The sequence below is a fragment of the Tiliqua scincoides genome, chromosome 3, assembly GCF_035046505.1.
Source record: "Tiliqua scincoides isolate rTilSci1 chromosome 3, rTilSci1.hap2, whole genome shotgun sequence".
In the NCBI taxonomy this organism is placed as follows: Eukaryota; Metazoa; Chordata; class Lepidosauria; order Squamata; family Scincidae; genus Tiliqua; species Tiliqua scincoides.
In genome coordinates this window covers 190,063,610-190,084,928 of record NC_089823.1, presented here as the reverse complement: position 1 = coordinate 190,084,928, position 21,319 = coordinate 190,063,610, and the positions used below count along the sequence as shown (strand labels likewise).

Below are 21,319 nucleotides of genomic sequence, written 5' to 3'. Positions count from 1 at the left end.
CAACAATCCATGCTCTAAGAGGTACCTCCTTTCTTTACTGCAACATTCTTCTCCCTGGCCTTGCTTTTTCACCCCTCAGTCATCTCACCTCCAACAAAACTCAGCTGCAAAAATCATGCCCCTTGTCAGTCACTCAGACCATGTCAAATCCCTTCACTGGTTTACCATGGCCTCCCATAACCAGCACAAACTTCTTGTTCTTATCTTTAAACCTCTTCTTGGGTTTGCCTCGCCATATGTTTTATCCCTCTTACATCCCTGCTTCTACTTTTCCACCTCTACCATCATCAGATGTCCAAAGAACATTTGCTGTCTGTCATAATTACTTCACTCATTCTGTCTTGCTGCCCCCATGTATGCAATTTGCTTCCTGAACATGTGCATAGTAAAACCTATCTTCTTTCAGATCCCTCCTTTAAACCCACCTTTTCTATAGCCAAGTTTACAGGTAACTGGAACTGCATAACTGATACAGGTAAAGTACAGGTAACTGCATTTTCTTACATTCTTCATTTGCTATTCTTGTCTCTCTCTCTCCTCCCATTTTGTTTCTTCTATTGCATGTTTTAGATTGTATGCTCCTTGGGAGCAGAGACCTGTCTATTTTTACCTTGAAACTATGTAAGACTGAATCACTAATATACAACAACAATAACAAAAAGAATAATACAGAACTGCAAGTTTGCAAACCACTCTTCTAGATAGTGTAAACCTCCTACTCAGGAGTTACTCTTGCTTCAGATATGTGTTAAGTACCTATTTCATTTCAGTAAATCAACACAATCTAAAATGGATGCACTGCAAATTCTGCCCACACAAGGCCAAATGTGTCCCTTGTGTAACCTCACTGCTGTCAGTGGAATTCTCCCAGGAAAATTATGGCCTGAAGTGTATGCTGTCTTGTGCCTATTCCACGTTGCTACAAAAACTATCATAGTATTTAAGATTTATACATCATACCAACAGTGAACAAAGTCAAATAACAAGGAGTGCTTTTCAACGCAAGGTGTAACTTGCATTGGTAAGAAGGCAACACTGTATGCACGCTGGAATTCTCATCCATACATAGAATGTATTAAAGCAAGATCAGACATAGCTTTGGTCCAGTCAACATCAAGTCTGAAGATAAGAATTCTTGGCCTCTGTTGGACACAATGCAAGAACTCCAACCTGCTGCCGATATTAAGGAATAAGACAGACTATAAACCACTTTCCCTGTATCTGGTGAAACACAGGAGAGTTGAATGGAGCCCTCAAGGATCTGACATTTTCCCCCATTTCTCTTCCAGTACAGATATTTAAAGTAGTCAGGGGTGGGCTGGGAAAGGGAGCCTAAACACCCTTTTCCAGAATTTATAATCTGACATGCTGTACACACGTGCGTGTCCAAAAATTATGTGACCTGCCCACCCGTACACTGGACAGCAGACGCTAAAGCCATCAGGAATGTTTACAGTACTCACAGTCTCCAAGGAAAACATTCTCTATTTAGGGATGGAGGTTCTTTTCTGATCTAAACAAACAAACACAAAAATAGCTTCTTCCACAGGAGATTTGACACATGACATGGCTTGTTGGTAAGGAAGATGTGTGCATTTATCAGTGGTTCGCAGCTGTTTCACTAGCTAATTCTACCTGTAATCTATTCCTAAAAAATTAAAGGCTGGACTACCTTTTAAAAATCAAGGGTACTTCATAGTAGACCACCTGAGATATCAAGAAGTTTCTATTACACCAGGGTGAACTGGTTGCATGGGTTATCTATGCATCTCCACGGTGTGCTATTGTTATTCATAGGGAAGAAATGCTGACCAGTAAATCCAAAAAATTACTAAACCCTGTGGAACAGATTATCTTTGTGAAAACTTAAATGGCTTGTTGAAGGATGAGAGCATATGACTGAACCAGATCGCTTGTTTTACTACATGACATCCCCTCGTAGCTTATATATAAGCTGTGGACAAGTGTCACCCCATTCACAAGGATAAAGTAGTTTTTTTTATACTGATATAATCACTCTATTGCCTCTTTGCATGCTGAGCAAGAATACTACCTTATTTCTTCTGATATAAATTAGTTTATTATTTAAGGTATTGGTTCCATTTTTGCAAACTAATCAAACACTGGATTATTCAATAAAACATTGAATTATAATTAAAGTTTATGAATATTCTTAAAACTGTTGGTTAATCAGGGCAAAAGTTAAGAGCTATTACATGGCAAGAGTGAAATAAAATATTTTAATGCATATTTTTATTTTTGAAATTAAAAAGTCTTCTGCCTCCGATCCTATTTTGAATATATATTTTAATTGAAGGTTTCTAGGGGCAGATACTAACCACCTTGATCAGCAAAACTTTGGGAGAATACACACAATGAAAATGACAGAACAGTCCTATGCACATTTGCTCTGGAGTAAGCCCCCCTTTGTAAAATGGGGCTTGCTCCCAGGTAGGTGTGTGTAGGATCACAGCCTAAGGCTAAGCCATTCATCCTTGGGAAAGTATCAAAAATGCCAGCCAACCGCACTGAATTAATTCCTGTTCCTTAATATAGGCATTTGTAGATCAATCATGCAAGAAGCAAGGTTAGGGCTTATAATTTTGTGTTTGAAGGGGAAGCACCTAACCAAACTAGTCCAAATGAGTAGCAGTGAAAGGGCTGTAGCTTCTTGAAGAAAGAAAGAAGAAAATCAATCTATGGACTGTTTCTTTGACTCTTGCCTCTGCAATAAATAAGAGGTAGGCTCAAGCAGTCTTTCTGTGAAGTTCTAATTGTTTGTGACAAAAGCTTTCGGCAACCCACAAAAAACCCATGAAAAAACCCATAAAGAATGTTTCACTGAAATGGGCCCCAATTCTGTTACCAAAGGAGTAGATGGGAGTTTTGCTATTGATTTCTAGAAAAGCAAGGTCAGGCTTCAAGTGTGAAAGGGGGGGAAAAACCCTCTCCTAAAATAAATATCTTTGTAAGAGCCCACTAAAAAGACCCAGGATTCAAACACATTCCTTCTGGAGATCAAGGATGTCCGGCCTTTGAAGACTGAAGGGTTGGGGCGTTTCGCAATCTGTGTGGCAGTCACACTGTGGCATTAGAAATTGTGCATTTGGAATTGTAAAGCATTTAAAATGGAATCTTTCAGAATTCCACAGCTGGCTGGTGAGTGACAGCCTGATATAGCCTGGGGCAGGGAGAGAGAATGACATTGCTTGGATTAAAGTTAAAATGATCTCCTTGTGAAGAGATGCTTAAGAACATTTTGGTAAAAAAGAGACAATAAAGTAAAATGGAATAAATGGCTAAATTCAGGTTTGTGTGGTGATTAAGAAGCCTTATCCACAAACAAATTAAGCTGGAGTATTTGAATTTCAGCCAATTCAGTACCATTAGACTGTTTAGGTAAGTACAATCAGACGTTAGTACCCTGTCTAAATTGATCTGGGGACAGAAACCAAAGTTATTCATACATACTTGCTAATTTTGGGCACCTTTTTGAGTTTACTGGAAGGTGAATACAATATTAGACCACTGACCAATACAGTACACAGCTTTAAGCTCATCTCTCTTTAGCCATCTTCACAATTGTTGCAATAATGTGTCAGGAGAAAGTACCTGAATAACTGAGAGATGGCTAATAGTAGGGCCATCTTGGATGGGCCATTTGATAAACTGTTGCCGTAGTGATAACAAGAGAAAGTGGATGAGGCAATGGGTTTTATCCTAAGCTTAGTTAGTCATGACTAAGGCTGCAATCCTATCCACACTTATCTGGGAGTAAGCCCCATTGACTATAATGGAACTTTTCTGAGTAGATGTGCATAGGATTGGGCTGTAAGTTCTATTGAAACCAAGGCTCCAATCCTACTGGGTGTTCAAGTGTTCTGGTAGCACAAGGCCCATCATGGCAGCACAAAACCTACGCTGCTGTCAAGTGTTTTGGGGCCACTGCTGCAAATGGGCAGTGGAGCAGTGTGCCCTGCGGTGGCTCCAGAAGCCTCTGCTGGGTCCAGTAAGTTGGCAGTGGAAGTATGTCATGGGCAGGGAGAGGGAAGGCGGTCATGGGTGGGGAGAGGGAAGGCAGGGGGAGTTTTAGGGTGGATTGGAAGATGGCAAAGGGTGGGGAGGGAGGTCTCAGTGCACTGGCATGCACCAGATCCTATCCCATCTTTCCCAGGCTGCCCCACTTCTTTTCTCTTCTAGGACATAAGAGGAGCTGGCATAGGTCCCCATAAACAGGGCTGGCCTTAGGAGCTGCAGGGCCCAATTGGAAACATTTTTTGCAGGGCCCCAGGTTCATAGCCGAGGTCTGTAGAATCTTAGAGATATAAATAAAATTTACTATAGACTTTAGATCTTTATTGTAGAATGGAAAGCAATCAAAATGTGTACTTAAAAAGTACATGTGAGTTAATGGACCAAATGGATCTAAGTACCTTTTAATATAAACTTGCATAGACAACTGAGTAGATTGCCCTCGTGTGGGGGCCCCTTAGTTGCATTTGGTCCAATTGGCTTAAAGCTGGCCCTGCTCGTAGACAATTGGGTAGCCTATGAGGGGATAAGTAAAAAAAAAAATTACTTATCCCCCCCCCCCATCATTGGATGTAGTGCATGCTCCATCTGCACAGCTATATTGGTGCCAATAATGGGGGTTAGGATTGGGTAGTAAGACTGCAATCCTGTGCATATTTACTCAGAAGTATCAATACTCAAAAAGCTGTAGTCCCTAATAACCAGTTAGAATTACAGTCTTAGATGTGACTAAATAACGGCCCATCCAACCCCCCTCCCACCCCAGTGTAACTAGTGTTGCACCGGCGAAGGCTACTTTATGGCAGTCACAAAGCAGCTGATGCCTTTCCACACACTGATGGTCCTGGAGAACTGCCATAAGAACATAAGAACATAAGAACAGCCCCACTGGATCAGGCCATAGGCCCATCTAGTCCAGCTTCCTGTATCTCACAGCGGCCCACCAAATGCCCCAGGGAGCACACCAGATAACAAGAGACCTCGTCCTGGTGCTCTCCCCTACATCTGGCATTCTGACTTAACCCATTCCTAAAATCAGGAGGTTGCGCATACACATCATGGCTTGTACCCCATAATGGATTTTTCCTCCAGAAACTCGTCCAATCCCCTTTTAAAGGCGTCTAGGCTAGACGCCAGCACCACATCCTGTGGCAAGGAGTTCCACAGACTGACCACGCGCTGAGTAAAGAAATATTTTCTTTTGTCTGTCCTAACCCGCCCAACACTCAATTTTAGTGGATGTCCCCTGGTTCTGGTATTATGTGAGAGTGTAAAGAGCATCTTCCTATCCACTCTGTCCATCCCCTGCATAATTTTGTATGTCTCAATCATGTCCCCCCTCAAGCGTCTCTTTTCTAGGCTGAAGAGGCCCAAACGCCGTAGCCTTTCCTCATAAGGAAGGTGCCCCAGCCCCGTAATCAGCTTAGTCGCTCTCTTTTGCACCTTTTCCATTTCCACTATGTCTTTTTTGAGATGCGGCGACCAGAACTGGACACAATACTCCAGGTGTGGCCTTACCATCGATTTGTACAACGGCATTATAATATTAGCCGTTTTGTTCTCAATACCCTTCCTAATGATCCCAAGCATAGAATTGGCCTTCTTCACTGCCGCCGCACATTGGGTCGACACTTTCATCGACCTGTCCACCACCACCCCAAGATCTCTCTCCTGATCTGTCACAGACAGCTCAGAACCCATCAGCCTATATCTAAAGTTTTGATTTTTTGCCCCAATGTGCATGACTTTACACTTACTGACATTGAAGCGCATCTGCCATTTTGCTGCCCATTCTGCCAGTCTGGAGAGATCCTTTTGGAGCTCCTCACAATCACTTCTGGTCTTTACCACTCGGAAAAGTTTGGTGTCGTCTGCAAACTTAGCCACTTCACTGCTCAACCCTGTCTCCAGGTCATTTATGAAGAGGTTGAAAAGCACCGGTCCCAGGACAGATCCTTGGGGCACACCGCTTTTCACCTCTCTCCATTGTGAAAATTGCCCATTGACACCCACTCTCTGCTTCCTGGCCTCCAACCAGTTCTCAATCCACGAGAGGACCTGTCCTCTAATTCCCTGACTGTGGAGTTTTTTCAGTAGCCTTTGGTGAGGGACCGTGTCAAATGCCTTCTGAAAGTCCAGATATATAATGTCCACGGGTTCTCCCGCATCCACATGCCTGTTGACCTTTTCAAAGAATTCTATAAGGTTGGTGAGGCAAGACTTACCCTTACAGAAGCCATGCTGACTCTCCCTCAGCAAGGCCTGTTCGTCTATGTGTTTTGAGATCCTATCTTTGATGAGGCATTCCACCATCTTACCCGGTATGGATGTTAGGCTGACCGGCCTATAGTTTCCCGGGTCCCCCCTCTTTCCCTTTTTAAAAATAGGCGTGACATTTGCTATCCTCCAATCTTCTGGTACTGTGGCTGTTTTGAGGGACAAGTTGCATACCTTAGTCAAGAGATCTGCAACTTCATTCTTCAATTCCTTAATAACCCTTGGGTGTATGCCATCAGGGCCCGGTGACTTATTGATCTTTAATTTATCAATGAGGTCTGAAACATCTTCTCTTTTAACCTCTATCTGACTTAACTCCTCGGTCAGGAGGGGCCGTTCGGGCAGCGGTATCTGCCCGAGGTCTTCTGCCGTGAAGACAGATGCAAAGAACTCATTTAATTTCTCTGCCATCTCTAAGTCTCCTTTTATCTCCCCTTTCCCTCCCTCACCATCCAGAGGGCCAACAGCTTCTCTGGCAGGTTTCCTGCTTCTAACATATTTGAAGAAGCTTTTATTATTCCCCTTAATGTTGCTGGCCATGCGTTCCTCATAGTCTCGCTTGGCCTCCCCTATCACCTTCTTACATTTCTTTTGCCACAGTTTATGTTCCTTTTTATTCTCTTCATTAGGGCAAGACTTCCATTTACGGAAGGAAGCTTCCTTGCCCTTCACAGCCTCTCTAACTTGGCTGGTTAGCCATGCGGGCACTCTCCATGCCAGAGCAGGTAAGCCCACACAGGGAGTGGGAGGGAAGCAGAGAGTGGGTTGATGGAACAGGAAAACAGGTGGGCAGAACATGGTGGTGATGGGGGCAGGGAGGAGGGTGGATCAGACCCAGAAGGGGGCAGGACTGGTGGCAGTGGTGCATGCAAATCCTGATCCCCTTTCCAGGCCTGATCCACCTCCTTGGGTCAATGCAGACTTGCGCCGGTGATTGAGCTGGCGTAGGTCCAATTTGCCCTGTAGCAGCTTCTGGGACTTACCTTGGGTCATGGGGTCAGATGTCCCTTTACCTGAAGGAGATGTCCAGTGGCCAAAATCCTCTATGGGATACAGTGGTAGCCTTGCAGAGATTTAGATGCAATTGGGCTGTAAATTTAGGATACAGTCCAAGAGCATTTATTGCTCCAAATTCTATTGTTATAGGAATATGCATGATTATAAGTTTTATGTTTTTCTATGTACAGCCAGAGTTTTTAAAAAATTGTAATTTATATTCTTGAATGAAAAGTGCTACAAAACAAGAAGTCTGATCTTTCAGTTAATAATTGATCTGTTATCATTGTCTTGATCTGTCCTCAGAGAGCTAATTGGACAGACAGCATACAAGTCACACAAGTAAATAAAGTAACTCAGCAATATGCAGTTGTCTGACATCTCAGAGCACAGGACAAAACCAGGCATTATATTTGTAACAATAAATGCCATATACACAGAAGAGCTTTTTCCTCAGATTCGTCTTGGGCTACTTCTGTGGAGAAGAAAAACCCATGAAGCATGATTTGGAGAAGACTGCACCCCAAATTCAATGAAACCTTTTTTATCCCCCTTAATCCCTTGATAATTTTTTGTGCTTCTCTTGTCGAAAAGCAATTTTGCTAATCACCTTTGTGCTGATGCCTGCATTCCTGACAATAGCGTGAACAACTTCCATCAAAGTCTTTGATGTGGGAAAGAGAGAGAGACACACACACACGCACACACACATAATCTGAAAACAATTCCATTCCTTGCCACTCAATGGAGAGCACTCTGCTTTAATAGAGAGCAGAGTCTGTGGAAGTTTCTAATCCTTTCTGCCAAAGAAGAGAGAGACTCAGCCAGGTAGCCCACCTTATTCAGGAGTTAAAATAACATGGTTTTGCTCTCAGAGAAAATCAAAACAACTCAAGATCAAAACCAGATTTCCCCAGCCCCTAACAGGACAGCCTCTCTACTCAGATAACTCTTGATCTAAGTGTGTAACAAGTAACTGGCCTTAATCCCTCAAAGTGATGGCGTTACAGATAAGTACCTTCCTAGTATCAGAGGTGTCTTGAGTTTCAGAAATACACAAAAGTGTTAGCTGGAAAGAAAAACAGAAAAATCTCATCCGCATGACCTGTGTATTTTGCCAAAAAGGTACAAGGCTTGAGCACTATAAAGATAAAGAGGAAGTCTTTGAAAAGAAGGGAGTGCAGATAGATGGCAGTCAGGTAATGGAGAGGTCGCTCTTCAGAACTGCTGTGCAGCTTTGAAAACCACTTGGTGTGCTGTTCTACACAAGTGTCTATATTGGGATATTCATGTGTGACATATTAGAGCATTATTGCTGTGTGTACCTTTTCATACACCTTTAGAGGAACATCTTCATGGGACATGCCATCAACTTATGTGTGCAGAACACATGATGAGGTGATAGTGTGATCGCCTATGAAGCAAGTAGTCCTCTTACCCACAAAACCATCTAGAGCAGTGGTTCCCAACCTGTGGTCCACAAGACCATGATATGTGGTCTGCAAGGTCTGGGGGGGGGGAAGGATCACCTTTGATCACTTTCCACCACCCTGTTGAGTAAGTGCTCTCCCACGGACCACCAGAGAGGGTGGAGAATGGACTGCCCGTAGCTGCAGCCAGCTCTGAAGTGTTGACTGCAAATGGTTCATTCTCCACCCTCTCTAGTGGTCCATGGGCGATAGCTCACTCGGGAGATGCTACCCCAGAGACCACCAAAGCGGGCAGAGAACGGACCACCTGCAGCCAGCATTTCCAGCACTGCTTCACCGAGCGTTCACCCATGAACTACCAAATTTGTCTTTTTTGTGTGCAGGGGGTGGGGTGCCTGTGGTCTACAACAATTCCAATTTTTGCCTCAGTGGTCCATCGGCACTTAAGAGATTGGAAACCACTGATCTAGAGTCGGGGAGAGTATCCACCTACTTGGAACAGAAATGGCAAGCTAAGGTTTGGCTCTCCTCCTGTACCCCAATTTGGAAAAGGACCCCCTCCACTAGGCTCAAGCAGAAAGAAATGCTGGACCACTACAAATATGAAGAGTGACCTTTCCATGTTTTATAGTGCCAGTACCCTGTATCTTTCTGCCTGTTTCTAAGCTTTATTTTTCTTCTAAGGACCAATCCCTCTAGTATGAAATAAATGGACACTTCTTGCCCTAAAAGAGCCTGGTTTACAGCATCTATAACCTTCCACAAAGAGAATGTTAAGGTCTAAAATCTCTTTGCAATGCATATTAGGATGTGAAAGTCATTGTGAAGTATTTATATGAAACATTTTAACCCAAATCTTCAGATGACAAGATTCCCAGAGCAGCTTATATAAAATAAATAAAAATAGCAAATCATTAAAACAATCAAAGGCATTTTGTTTCTCTCCCCCTCCCCCAACCTGATGGCTTCTCCTCCTTCTCTAATTCATAGGGCAGTTGGTGATCTTCCTGGCCTCTGTAAGGGGAGAAGGGGCCCAGTCCCAGCTGAAACAGTAGATAGAAATGGTGATGGTGATATTTCACCTTGGTGGCTTTGTCTAAGATAAGGATATTGTGCTTAGAGCAGAATAGAGGCAAAAGCCAGGGAACTTGTTTCTGAGGAGGCAATACAATGCAGATACAATTCCCAAAAGTGGAAAGGTAATGTGTCAGATACATGTTGCCTTCATCGTCCCAGAAATTGGCTTTAGCAGAGGGGGAAGCAAAAGTCAGGAAAGCCAAGAGTGTACAGATATATTCTGCCAGGCTGTGTAATTTTAACCTGCTCTACAAAAGTTGCTGCTGGTTAACCTAGTCAGTTCTCCACATCCAGCCTCACTCCTCTCTACTTAGAAGTAATGGGAACATCCATGGCCAATGGAAGCTCTCACTGGCCCCAGATGCTTCATGGGTAATTTTGGATGCAGAACAGGGTTAGGCCCTTTTCATCCAGCCTCACAGCTTCTATGACTGGCTGGATTTAGTGTGCCAGTTCACAAGTACGTTTCTTGGTCATACTGGTAGTCTGTTCAGTGAACTCTCCTTTCCTTTAGGACAGTGGTTCCCAAACTTTTTTGATCGGTGGTTCCCTTCACCTACTGGGCCATTGGCTGTGGCTCCCCATTAGGGCTACAATCCTATACATTGTATATGGCAGCAGGTTTTTCACTAGGATCCTGGTCACAGCTCAGTTTGGGAACTACTGCTTTAGGGAGATAGCGTAGAGCTATAATCCAACATGACAAGGATTCTGTATGCAGGAAAGACAATAGTTTTCTCTGCACAGGGCACACAGAGACACCCCCCCCCCCAAACACCTGTTCTTACCTGCCCTGTCCTTTTATAAATGGAAATACAATTTTCCCCATTGTACTCCTGGACATTTCTCCTATGAAAGCCAATGACTATCCCTATCACATTTTCCCCTCATTTGATGCTATCATGTATGAAGTGGTTCACTCCCACCTTAACTGAAAGCAGGCTTGCTACTCTCTCTGCAGAAATCAATGGGAGCTATTTGCTTTAGGAAGGGAAGGACTGCAATTGGGTGCATTGCTGAGGTGTGGCAAAATCTGGCTCTTGCTCTAGGTCAGCCATTTTCAACCACTGTGCCAAGGCATACTGGACTTTGGCTTTCCAAAAAAGCCAATGGAAACCATTCACATAATGGGAGAAAGGAAATTCAGCCTGACTGGACTATATTTAATACTTGCTTTTGGCCTATGGACAGAACTTCACTGGGAAGTTTTAAAACAGTGACTTAGAATTTATAAGTATTTTCAACTGTTTGATGTGATGACACAGCAGATGAGGCATATGAGAAATGCATATGGACTGCAATAAAAGAGTCACTCAACTAGTTCCATGGGTCTAGGTTAGGGAGGTTTTGGCCTTGTATTGCTCCAACAGCAATCCTCCATGCCTTGGCTTGAAGCAAATCACTCCTGAACATCAGTCTGCTTTCCAGTGTTGCTTATGATACTGCATGGGAGTTTACTGTTCAAAGACAAAAAATAAAATAATTCACTGGGCATACCTAAAGTAGCTCTTTGCATCCTGGCAAGGATATGGAACTGAATGTATGGTAGGGTACCAATGCAGATGAGCCCTTAAAGCCACCCCAGAAAAGCAATAGCAGAGTATGAAGTTCAACTATGTCAGAAAAAATTATGTTTCATGTTTCTCAAAGGAAGTACTGTATGTTATATGTTATGGAGGGAAAGGCAGGATACAAACCATTTAAATAAATATAGTATAAAAAAGATTCTTTTTTACAGTTAAATATATTATGCAAAATTTCACTTTATTCTTAAATTTTCAAATACTATATACAAGATCCCCATAAACAAAGCCTCAACTTTCTGAGTAAGCTATCTCATTATGTACTAATTTCCCCATGTCACCTCATGTCATTGTGAGTCACAAATATATGAAACAGCTTATGCATTTCTAATTATGTTAGAACATAACCTATGGGAACAAAACTTTAAAAAGAAAACCCATTTTTGCAAGTACGCCTTCAGTGTAAGAAAAAAGAAAAAGACTACCAAATTAGTAGACACTGGTTTTGTAGCCTGTTTTTGTTGCCTATTGTAGTTTTTGGCTTGTCCTGTTGGAACCAACATGAAGGTTACTTACCTTCAGTGGACATCTATCTCTCCTTATATGTAAAAGCTATTTTTAACACTCCACCTCAAGAATGACCAAGAAATAGAATTGTCATTGCAGTCATGCAGATAGAGCAAGTTTGATTCTCAATTACTAGGATGGCCAGATGCTGAGGACAGATTGAGGTTACAATCCTAAACACACTTACTAGGGAGTAAGTTCCATTCTGTGTGGCCAGTCTACATGATGATGGGCTCCAGCCCTATAAAGGACAATTCTCTTAGTCTTCTGTAGTACCCCTTTTGGAATATTTCATTAGAAGCTGAATGAAGCAGCAACATAAAAGTTTCCAGATGTGTATGTGATTGTTTGTAAGATGATGTCACCATTATGGGTTGATATACTGCAACCTCTTCGGTAGTGTAATTCAGCAACTCTTCAGGTTTTCTGTGGGTTAAGGATTATAGCATTTGTTTGTGGCTCCCAGGATGTTGTGTTCTAATGCTTCTAATATAGAGTAACTGGACCTTTTTTAAAAACTACTCTAGGGAACTAGCAGATCCATTCCGTATAGCTCTATGGACCCAAATCTGTGGAGTCATATGTGTTGTCCCTTGCGCTGAGTTATTTGGAGCTACAAGATGTACAATGGGGGTGTGTTGGTTTGAAATAAGGGAGATGGTTTCTTTCTAAGAACCATAGGGCCCAATCCTATCTAACTATCCGATGCAGGTACAGCTGCAGTGCAGCCCCAAGGAAAGGGAACAATTGTTCCCTTACCTTGTGGAGGCTCAGTAACTACTCTCCCACAAAATGCAGCGCACACCCCATTGGCACGACTACACCAGGGCTGGAAAGTCGGATAAAATTTGGCCCTTAGGCTTCAAATCGATACATACTTTCCTGGGAGTAAGCCCCATTGAACACAGTGGGACTTGCTTCTGAGTAGATATGCATAGGATTGTGCTACTGAATGGTCACTAGGGCATCAGACCATAGAGTACAACAGGGCCCTTTCATTTTAAACATCACAATTTCAAAAAAAGCAAAAAAAATAAAGTGTCAACTTAGAATAGTGTTTATAGGTTCAGATCCTGTGTTTTCAGTAGCAGTATAAAGTACAGTACCAGGAAACACATTAGTGCTGATTTCAGGTTGTTATGCAGGGGTACTGAGCCTCTATCTATTAAAAGGTGGCAATTATGCCTTAAGCCATTTCTGCCTAGCACTGCATATACGCAACAGGGACCAAATGTGTACACCTGTGGGCTGGGCAAAAATGGGTTAAGGACAACCTGTATGTTAGTTACGTGGAACATTACATATGGAGGGCTCAACATTTTTTTTTTCTTTTGAAAGCAACAAGAATCCTGTGATTTTAATTAGATACGGAAAATGGGAGCAGGCTTATTTCCAAACCATTTCCTGAACTGTGACCCTGAGCTACTATTCACAAATTCTTGGGAGTACACTCCAACAGGACTTGCTTCCAAGTAGATATGCATATAATTGCACATTTTAAAACTGTACATTTTTTCTTCTGTTGCTTATATCAGCTGGGTGGTGGTGATTCGGCTCTATGGTGGAAGAGAAGAATGGAACCCTCCCATCAAAATAACATCTCCCATTGTCTCTTTTTGATTTAAAAAAATGTGCTAGGAACGGGAAACCCAAAGACCTAATATAAATCTGACCATAAATATAGTTTGGGTCTTATAGGCTTTCCTATGAGTAAGTGTCATTGAACATCTTATAGACTTTCCTAAGAGTAAGTGTCATTGAACATACTGTGACTTGGGGACCAATCCTATCCAACTTTCCAGCACTGGTACAGCTATATCAAAGGGGTGTGTGCTGCATCCTATGTTGGGGGGACAGTCACGGAGGCCACCTCAAGGTAAGGGGATGTTTGTTCCCTTATGCTGGGGCTGCATTGTAGCTGCATTGGTGCTTGAAAGTTGGTTAGGATTGAGCCCTTACCTTGGAGTAGACATTCATAGGATTGCAGGGTTTGCATTGTGACTCAGGCTGCAATCCTATCCACACTTACCTGGGAGTAAGCCCCACTGACTATAATGGGACTTCCTTATGAGTGGACATGCGTAGGATTGAGCTCACAAGCAGTGTCCTGCTTCAAAAAGAATGAGGCTTTCTTAATTAAGACACCTCAGCCTGGTAGTACAACTAAAGCCAAAGCTCACACTTCCTAATAGGGACCCCACACCAGTTCTCTGACACTCAGCCTGCTTGCAGGAGCCACTGCAAGCAAGATATTTGTTGTTGCTAAGATCATAAGAAGAGCTCTGTTGAATCTGGTCAAAAGCCCATCTACTCCAGCTTCCTGTTTCTCACAGTGGCTCACCAGATGCCTCAGGGAGCATGTCAAGACAATAAGAAACCTGCATCCTGGTGCATCTGGCATTCCTAAGTAGCCTACTTCTAAAATCAGGAAGTTGCACATGCACATCTTAGCTTGTAAACCATGATGGATTTTTCCTGCAGCAATCTGTCCAATCCCCTTTTAAATGCCATCACTGCATCATGTGGCAGCAAGTTCCACAGACTAATTACATGGTGGGCAAAGGAATATTTCCTTTTGTCTGTCCTAACTCTCCAAACACTTGATGTCTCCTGGTACTGGTGTGGTGTGGGAGGGAAAAGAACACCCCCCTATCCACTTTATCCATCCCCTGCATAAGGAGTAAACCCCACTGACCAGGGATGCGCAGTGAGGTGAGGCAGAGCCTCCCCACTGGAGTCCTTCAAAAAGCACCGCCAACATGTGAGGTGAGCAAATGAGGCAGAGCCTCCCCTCTGGAGTCCATCAAAAAGCACCACAGCCATGTGAAGTGAGGCAGGTGACAGCCTCCCCACCAGAGTCCTTCAAAATGCACCACTGCCATGTGAAGTGAGGCAGGTGACAGCCTCCCCACCAGAGTCCTTCAAAATGCACCACTGCCATGTGAAGTGAGGCAGGTGAGAGCCTCCCCAGTGGAGTCCATCAAAAAGCACCACTGCCATGTGAGTTGAAGCAGGTGAGGCGGAGCCTCCCCACTGGAATCAATTGAAAAGCACCACCGCCATGTGAGGTGAGGCAGATGAGAGCCTCCCCAGTGGAGTCCATCAAAAAGCGCTGCCGCCGCTGTGTGAGGTGCTCGTGCACACTCAACCCACACGCAAGCGCAAGCACGTGGGTTGAGTGTGCACGAGCACCTCAAACTGCAGCGGCGGCGCTTTTCGACGGGCTCCGGTGAGGAGGCTCTGCCTCACCTGCCTCCCCACCCACCTCAGGTCCCACTAACTATAGGCAGTACAGTCAAAGCCTATAACAGTTCTGCAGCACTCAGCCTGCCTGCGTGGGTCGCTGCTTGCTGTGACTGCTTGTGTGTGGGTCGCGGGGGGGGGGAGGAGGAGGAGAGCGACTCTGTTTCCGTCCCCGCTTCCATCGCTGCCGTGAATGCCTCACCGAGGGCCAGTCTCTCGAGGGCGGGTCACGCCCATGTGATTGAGCGCCCGGCGGCCGAGCGGGGAGAAGCAGCCGGTGGGCCTGCGGCGGCCTACCCGGGCCCTGCGGTGGCAGCTCCCCGCTCGAGCCTGTCGCTGCCGGGCCCGGGCCGCCATGGGGAGGCCGGGCAGCCCCCCGCAGGCCGACGCCCGCTGCCCGCTGTGGGCGCTGCCGGAGGAGCCGCTGCTGCTCATCTGCTCGTACCTGGACGCGCGGGCCTTGGGCCGCCTGGGCCAGACCTGCCGCCGCCTCTGGCACTTCACCTCCCGGAACGTGCTCTGGAGGCGTCTCGCCCGCGCCTGCCTCAACGCGGGCTTCAGCGCGCTGGGCGCCGACCTGTAAGTGCCGGGGCTGGGCTGCAGGGCCGGGCAAGCTCGAGGCGCCGCTGCGGCCTACTCGGGTGGCGGGGGAGCCCCCGTCGCCAGGCCAGGCCACGCCCGCGCCGCCGGGAGGAGGGACGTTCCTGAGCGCGTCGACCAGAGGAAGGGAGGCAGGCGGTCGGGCGGTCGCCCCACGCTGAGGCTTCTGCTGGGCCTCGCGGCGCAGAGGGCAGGGGACGGCTCGGGGTGGTCCTGAGGCAGCTCGCACTCCTCCGGGGGCCTCGGCTTCTCGTGACCGGGGCTGGTGGAGCCTGGCTGGCCGGGACAGTCGGGAGCACGGAGTGACCTGTTGCCATCGGGGCTAGTGGAGGCTGCAACCCTGTCCACACTTTCCTGGGAGCAAGCCCCATTGACTATAGTGGGAGTTACTTCTGAGTAGACAGGCAAAGGACTGGGCTCTCAGACTGCAACCCTATCCACACTTACCTGGGAGCAAGCTGTAGTGACTATAGTGGGGCTTACTTCTGATTAGACATGCATAGATTGGGCTCTCAGGCTGCAATTCTATCCAAACTTACCTGGGAGTAAGCCCCATTGACTATAGTGGGGCTTACTTCTGAGTAGACCTGCGTAGGATTGGGCTCTGTGTCAAACCTGTCACCCCACTTGCTAGGGTACTTGCCCTGCTTTTGACAGCTTCAAGCAGCAACTGTTACCCTGCACATGCCCGATCTCCTCTGATTTCAGAAGTTAGGCCTGGCTAGTACTTGGATGGGAGACCGCTTGGTGCTATAGGCTTTTACCATAGTCCAGGGGTGCTCAATAGGTAGATCGCGAGGCAAAATGAGTAGATCGCAGAGCTCTGCCTCTCCAAACTGTTAATATGTCAGTTTCATCTAGTGACTAGCTGACACTAAACTGACACTGAAACTGACACTTTAGCTGCTCTTCAGGGGGCGGGAGTTCGAGATGGAGTCGCTGTGATGGCGGTAGCCACGGGAGGCCCCGAGTGACCCTCCCCTTTCCTTCCAGTCCTCGGTTGGGGCTGACAGGTGAGATGACCCCCCTGCCGCCTGCACGCGCAGCCCCTCTCCATGGAAACAGGGAAGCCCCCCGCCCCTTCCGAGGAGGACCTGCGACGCCTCCCTCTCACTGCTGGTCTCGGGGCGCAGCCACAAAGAGTTTGGGGGGGTGGGGAGTGGGGAGCTCCTCCCCCCCGTAGTGCAGCAAGGCTGGGCATGTGCCTCTTGGGGGGACCTGTGGCTGCCCCCAGTATGTGGGTTGGGGAGAGAGGAGAGGCCTCCCGTGTGCTTCCTGAAGCATCTGGTGGGCCACTGTAGGGCACAGGAAGCTGGACTTGGTGGGCCTCCTCTGACCTGGTCCAGCAGGGGCTCCATACATCAAAGAGGGTGTCTGTCAGATGCTTCCTTCCCCCCTGGTAGATCTCCGGGCCTTGCTGGGTTTCAAAGTAGCTCTCGAGCCAAAAAAGTGTGAGCACCCCTGCCATAGTCTTTTGAGACTGACCAATGATAACTTCAGAATAGGGAGTTCATTCAGTGGACCAAAACAAATATCTTTGCTACTACAGGATATATCAATTGGGGAGTTTCCTGCTCCTTTCTGTTCATACCCTGCTTTGCAACCAAGGTTAACTTTGAAAGAGGTTTATGATAAAAACTTCTTGTTAGCCCCCCCCCACCTGCCTTAGATTGAGTCTTGTCAGTCAGTTTTACAAACCACCAAAAATTGCGTTGTGACTTGTGACCCACTGGTGGGTCATGGACCCACAGTTTGGGAACCACTCTGCTAGATTCCTCTCAGCCAGCCCCTTATCATGGATGTGGGTACCTGAATCTTCTGAGAGATCTCACCCCTGTAAGTGGCTCCACCCATCTCCCACTGTCTCCCACCCCATCATCTGCTCCCCTCCATTTTTACTCCTCAGAGGGAGAAGTCTAAGTGACTTGCCCCTGGGGAACACCCAGGCCTGTCCCCTACACCTGCTGAGGATGCGTTAATCCATGTTACGGCTGCCACAAGCCTCGCATCTTCGTCTGTTGGTGCTGAGTGGCCCCGCTTGACTGCCGAGGATTGAATCATGCAGCGAGAGGCACTTGGCATCATCTCAAGATGATGATGGTGCTCCTTCACTTTCTCCTCCTTTGGGAGTGCCTCCCTTGGAGCCTTTCCTGGCCCAAAGTGCTGTGAGCAGTGTCCCATTGAGCATGCCACTGGCCAACACTCTTGCCAGGAGGTGAGTTGGGGCAAGTCTGATCCTAGACACCTGTAATGCAAGCATAGAATGTTGGGCATATGGAATGCAGTGTCTTCTGGCCTTTTGTAGTTGATGACATAGTTCAGGTCTTTTCTTCAGAGGAAGCGATGGAAAGAGCTGCTAATAAATTTACTGCCCAATCCTATTCCCCACCACGTTATTATATGCAGCAGTGCCAACAGAGGCTGCACTGCATGCTGTGATGGTGGTGGTGGGGTGAGGTGATCACACAACCTACAGGAGGTAAAAATGTTTTACCCCGGCCATAGTTGATATCTGTGTGTCCAGGAGAACCCCCAGGCTGTGTGCATGCTCTTTCAGAGGGAGTGTGACCCCATTCGAAGCAGGATAATCAATGCAATAAACTGCATTGTGAACCAGAAGAATCTATGTCTTGTCTGGATTTAATCTGTTTGTTCCAGCCCCCTCCAGGCAGTGCTCCAAGACCTTGGCAGCCATCCTAGTATGTGGTGGAAAGAGAGAGAGAGCTGAGTGTCATCAATGCACTGATAGCATCCCATACCAATTCCCTGGATGACCACTTCTAGGGGTTTCATGTAGATACTGAATAACATGGGGGACAGAATTGAATCTTGTAGCACCCCACACTCCAAGGGCCAGTGTGTTGAACAAATAACCCTTTACGTCACCAACTGGGCTCTCAGCCAAGATGGAGTGGAACCACAGCAAAAGGTGCCATCCCTAACCTAGCTGAATGGCCCAGAAGAACACCATGGCCAACAGTGTTGAAGGCAATAAGAGGATCAGCAGGGACTCACTGCCCAATCTAGTCCCTGGTTGAGATTATTCAACAAGGCTGTATCTATCTCGAAGATACCTGAAACCAGATTGAAAGGGATCCAAATAATCCACTTCATTCAGGGCCATCTGGAGTTTATCACTGGCGCTGATCAAGAGAGTGATCACCACCCGCTCAATCACTTTACCCAGAAACAAGAAGTTTAGAATTGGCTAGTAATTATCTAGCTTGGTGAAATTGAGGGATGTCATCTTCAGGACCTGAAAATCACTGCCTGTTTTAATGCCCATGGCAGCACCCTCACCCTCAAAGTTGAATTTACCACTCCTGCTGTCACTCAACCAGCCCCTTCCGGGCAGATCTAATTAGCCATGCTGGGCAAGGATCAAATGGAGAAGCAGATAATCTCACATTCCAAAGGATCTTGTCCACGTTCTCAGGTTCTACAAACTGAAAATAATCCCACAAAACTGAATTGACATGCCAAAGGGGCATTATGAGACATGTCAGCAAGGAGTTCAAGTTGTGACAGATACTAACAATTTTATCTGCAAAGTGTCTTGCAGATGTGTCACAGTAGATCTCTGTGTACCCCTCTGGATCTGTTTGGGGAAGGGCTAGAGGGTGTAGGCCTCACCCAACATGGAACACTTTCACTGTTTGACTCTTTGCAGATGCCATTGTAGCAGAGAAGAAAGCATGCTTTGTCACTGTCACGGAATAGGCCCTAAAATGTGCTCTAGCCTGTGTTCAGGTGCACTTATCATGAGTCTTCTTTCATTATTACTTAGGACATCAATCCTGTCACTCCATCATCTGCAAATCTTGGGTAAGCTAAAGAGCTACCCTGAGTCTGTAACATGGCAAAGGTTGCTCAGGAGCAATCTAAATCAAGGTTCTGGCCATTTCCCTTTTTCAAAGATCAATCAGGGACTCACTGGGCTTGGCAGCTGGAAAATCCTCTGGAGCCCTCCAAGAAACCATCAGGATCCATTAACCTCTGGGAATGAACTACAGCTCTGCGTTGCTTAGTGACCTGCCGATTAATGACTGGTCAGATATACGACAGTGGTTGTTAGTCAGCAGTTAGAGATTTTAAGAAGCAATTTGGAGGGAAAAGCAATTTAGAAATTGTTTACCAGGTGTCAGGGCACCCCTCATAATGTCCTGCAGAAGCCTCTGGAAGCCACTTTCAGTTTTTTGGAAGCCACTGGTTTGCTTCTGAAAACTGGAAGTGCCTTTCAGAGGCTTCTGTGGGCCATTCTGAGGCCCACAGAGACCTTATGCGACACCGAGGAGGCTTCCATGGTCTTCCGTGAGGCATCCTGGCACCTGGTAAACCATTTCATTTAGTGACCAAGTCACTTGATGATGGAGTTCATGGAATGTAATCCCGTCATTAAGTGACACACAGATATATAGAATATAGTTCTCTACCTCCACAATACAAAAGATTGCAATAAACGTAAACCTTACTAGGATGTGATCTGCCTATGACAACAGAGTGACTTTAATCTTTTCCACATCCAGATCACCATCCATCGATTAGATGGTGGCAAAATATGTGGCAAAGATTACCACATTAGATATATGACAAAAATTGCCTTGTGGTACAGTAGTTATGTTGTGTAGTTGGATGATAAAAAATCGGTAAGGTAAACATGAACACGACAATAAGTTTAAGTAGTGACCCTGGATGATAATTTCTGATGGTGTATGAGGAGGGCCGTAGTTCTGTGCTAGAGCACATGCCTAGCTGGGGAAGGCCCCATGTCCAGTCTTTGGTATCTTCAGTTACAGGATCTGGGGTGGTAGGCCTGAGAAAGACCTGCAGGAGATCTTGGAGACCAATCAAAATATACAATACTGGGTAAGCTGGACTAATTATCTTAGTGTAATGCATCTTATATTCTTAAGTAGCCATGGAATACTTCTGAATAAGTGTTTTTTGAATTATAGGCAGAAACATGCATGTGAAAATATATTATTTAGAATATTTATATACCACTTTCTGAAGTTCACAAAGCGGTTTACAGATGAAATCAACTAAGGGCCCAATCCTATCCAATTTTCCAGTACCGGTGCAGCTGTGCCCATGGGGTATGCACTGCATCCTGTGATGAGGAGGCAGTCTCAGAGGTCTCCTCAACGTATGACAACGTTTGTTCCCTTACCTCGGGGCTGCATTGTGGCCGCGCCAGTGCTGGAAAGTTGGATAGGATTGGGCCCTAAATGGCTTTATGTCCCAAAAGGGCTCATAATATGGAAAGATGCAGAAGAATGCCAGTAGCAACCACTAGGAAAGATGCTGGGCTAGGATGAAGCGGGTCAGTTACTCTTCCCCTGGTAAATACAAGAGCAGCATCACTTGAAAAAGTGCCTCTTTGTCCTGTTAGCAGGAAAATAAAACCAGAATATGAATCATTTACTCATGCCTAACTCTGTGTTGAGTTATGGACAATATAGATATGAATGATTAATGAAAATGTTTCTGAGCTAGTATTTTTTTAGAATTACGAGTACTTTTTACTTTTGCCCAAATTGCAGGGTTTTGATATCTTAATTTATAACAATATGA

At 45.7% G+C, this 21,319-nt stretch overlaps 1 protein-coding gene across 4 annotated transcripts in view; it reads left to right on the top strand.

The window, feature by feature from the left end:
• Positions 1–15,373: 15,373 nt before the first annotated feature.
• The window catches only part of FBXW4 (F-box and WD repeat domain containing 4), a 110,657-nt gene continuing 104,711 nt past the window's right edge, over positions 15,374–21,319 (top strand). For all 4 annotated transcript variants that reach the window (XM_066619129.1, XM_066619132.1, XM_066619130.1 and 1 more), the window contains exon 1: positions 15,374–15,724. In XM_066619129.1, the coding sequence (XP_066475226.1) occupies positions 15,501–15,724 (224 nt within the window). In that variant the 5' untranslated portion in view covers positions 15,374–15,500. The remainder of the gene's footprint in view (positions 15,725–21,319) is intronic.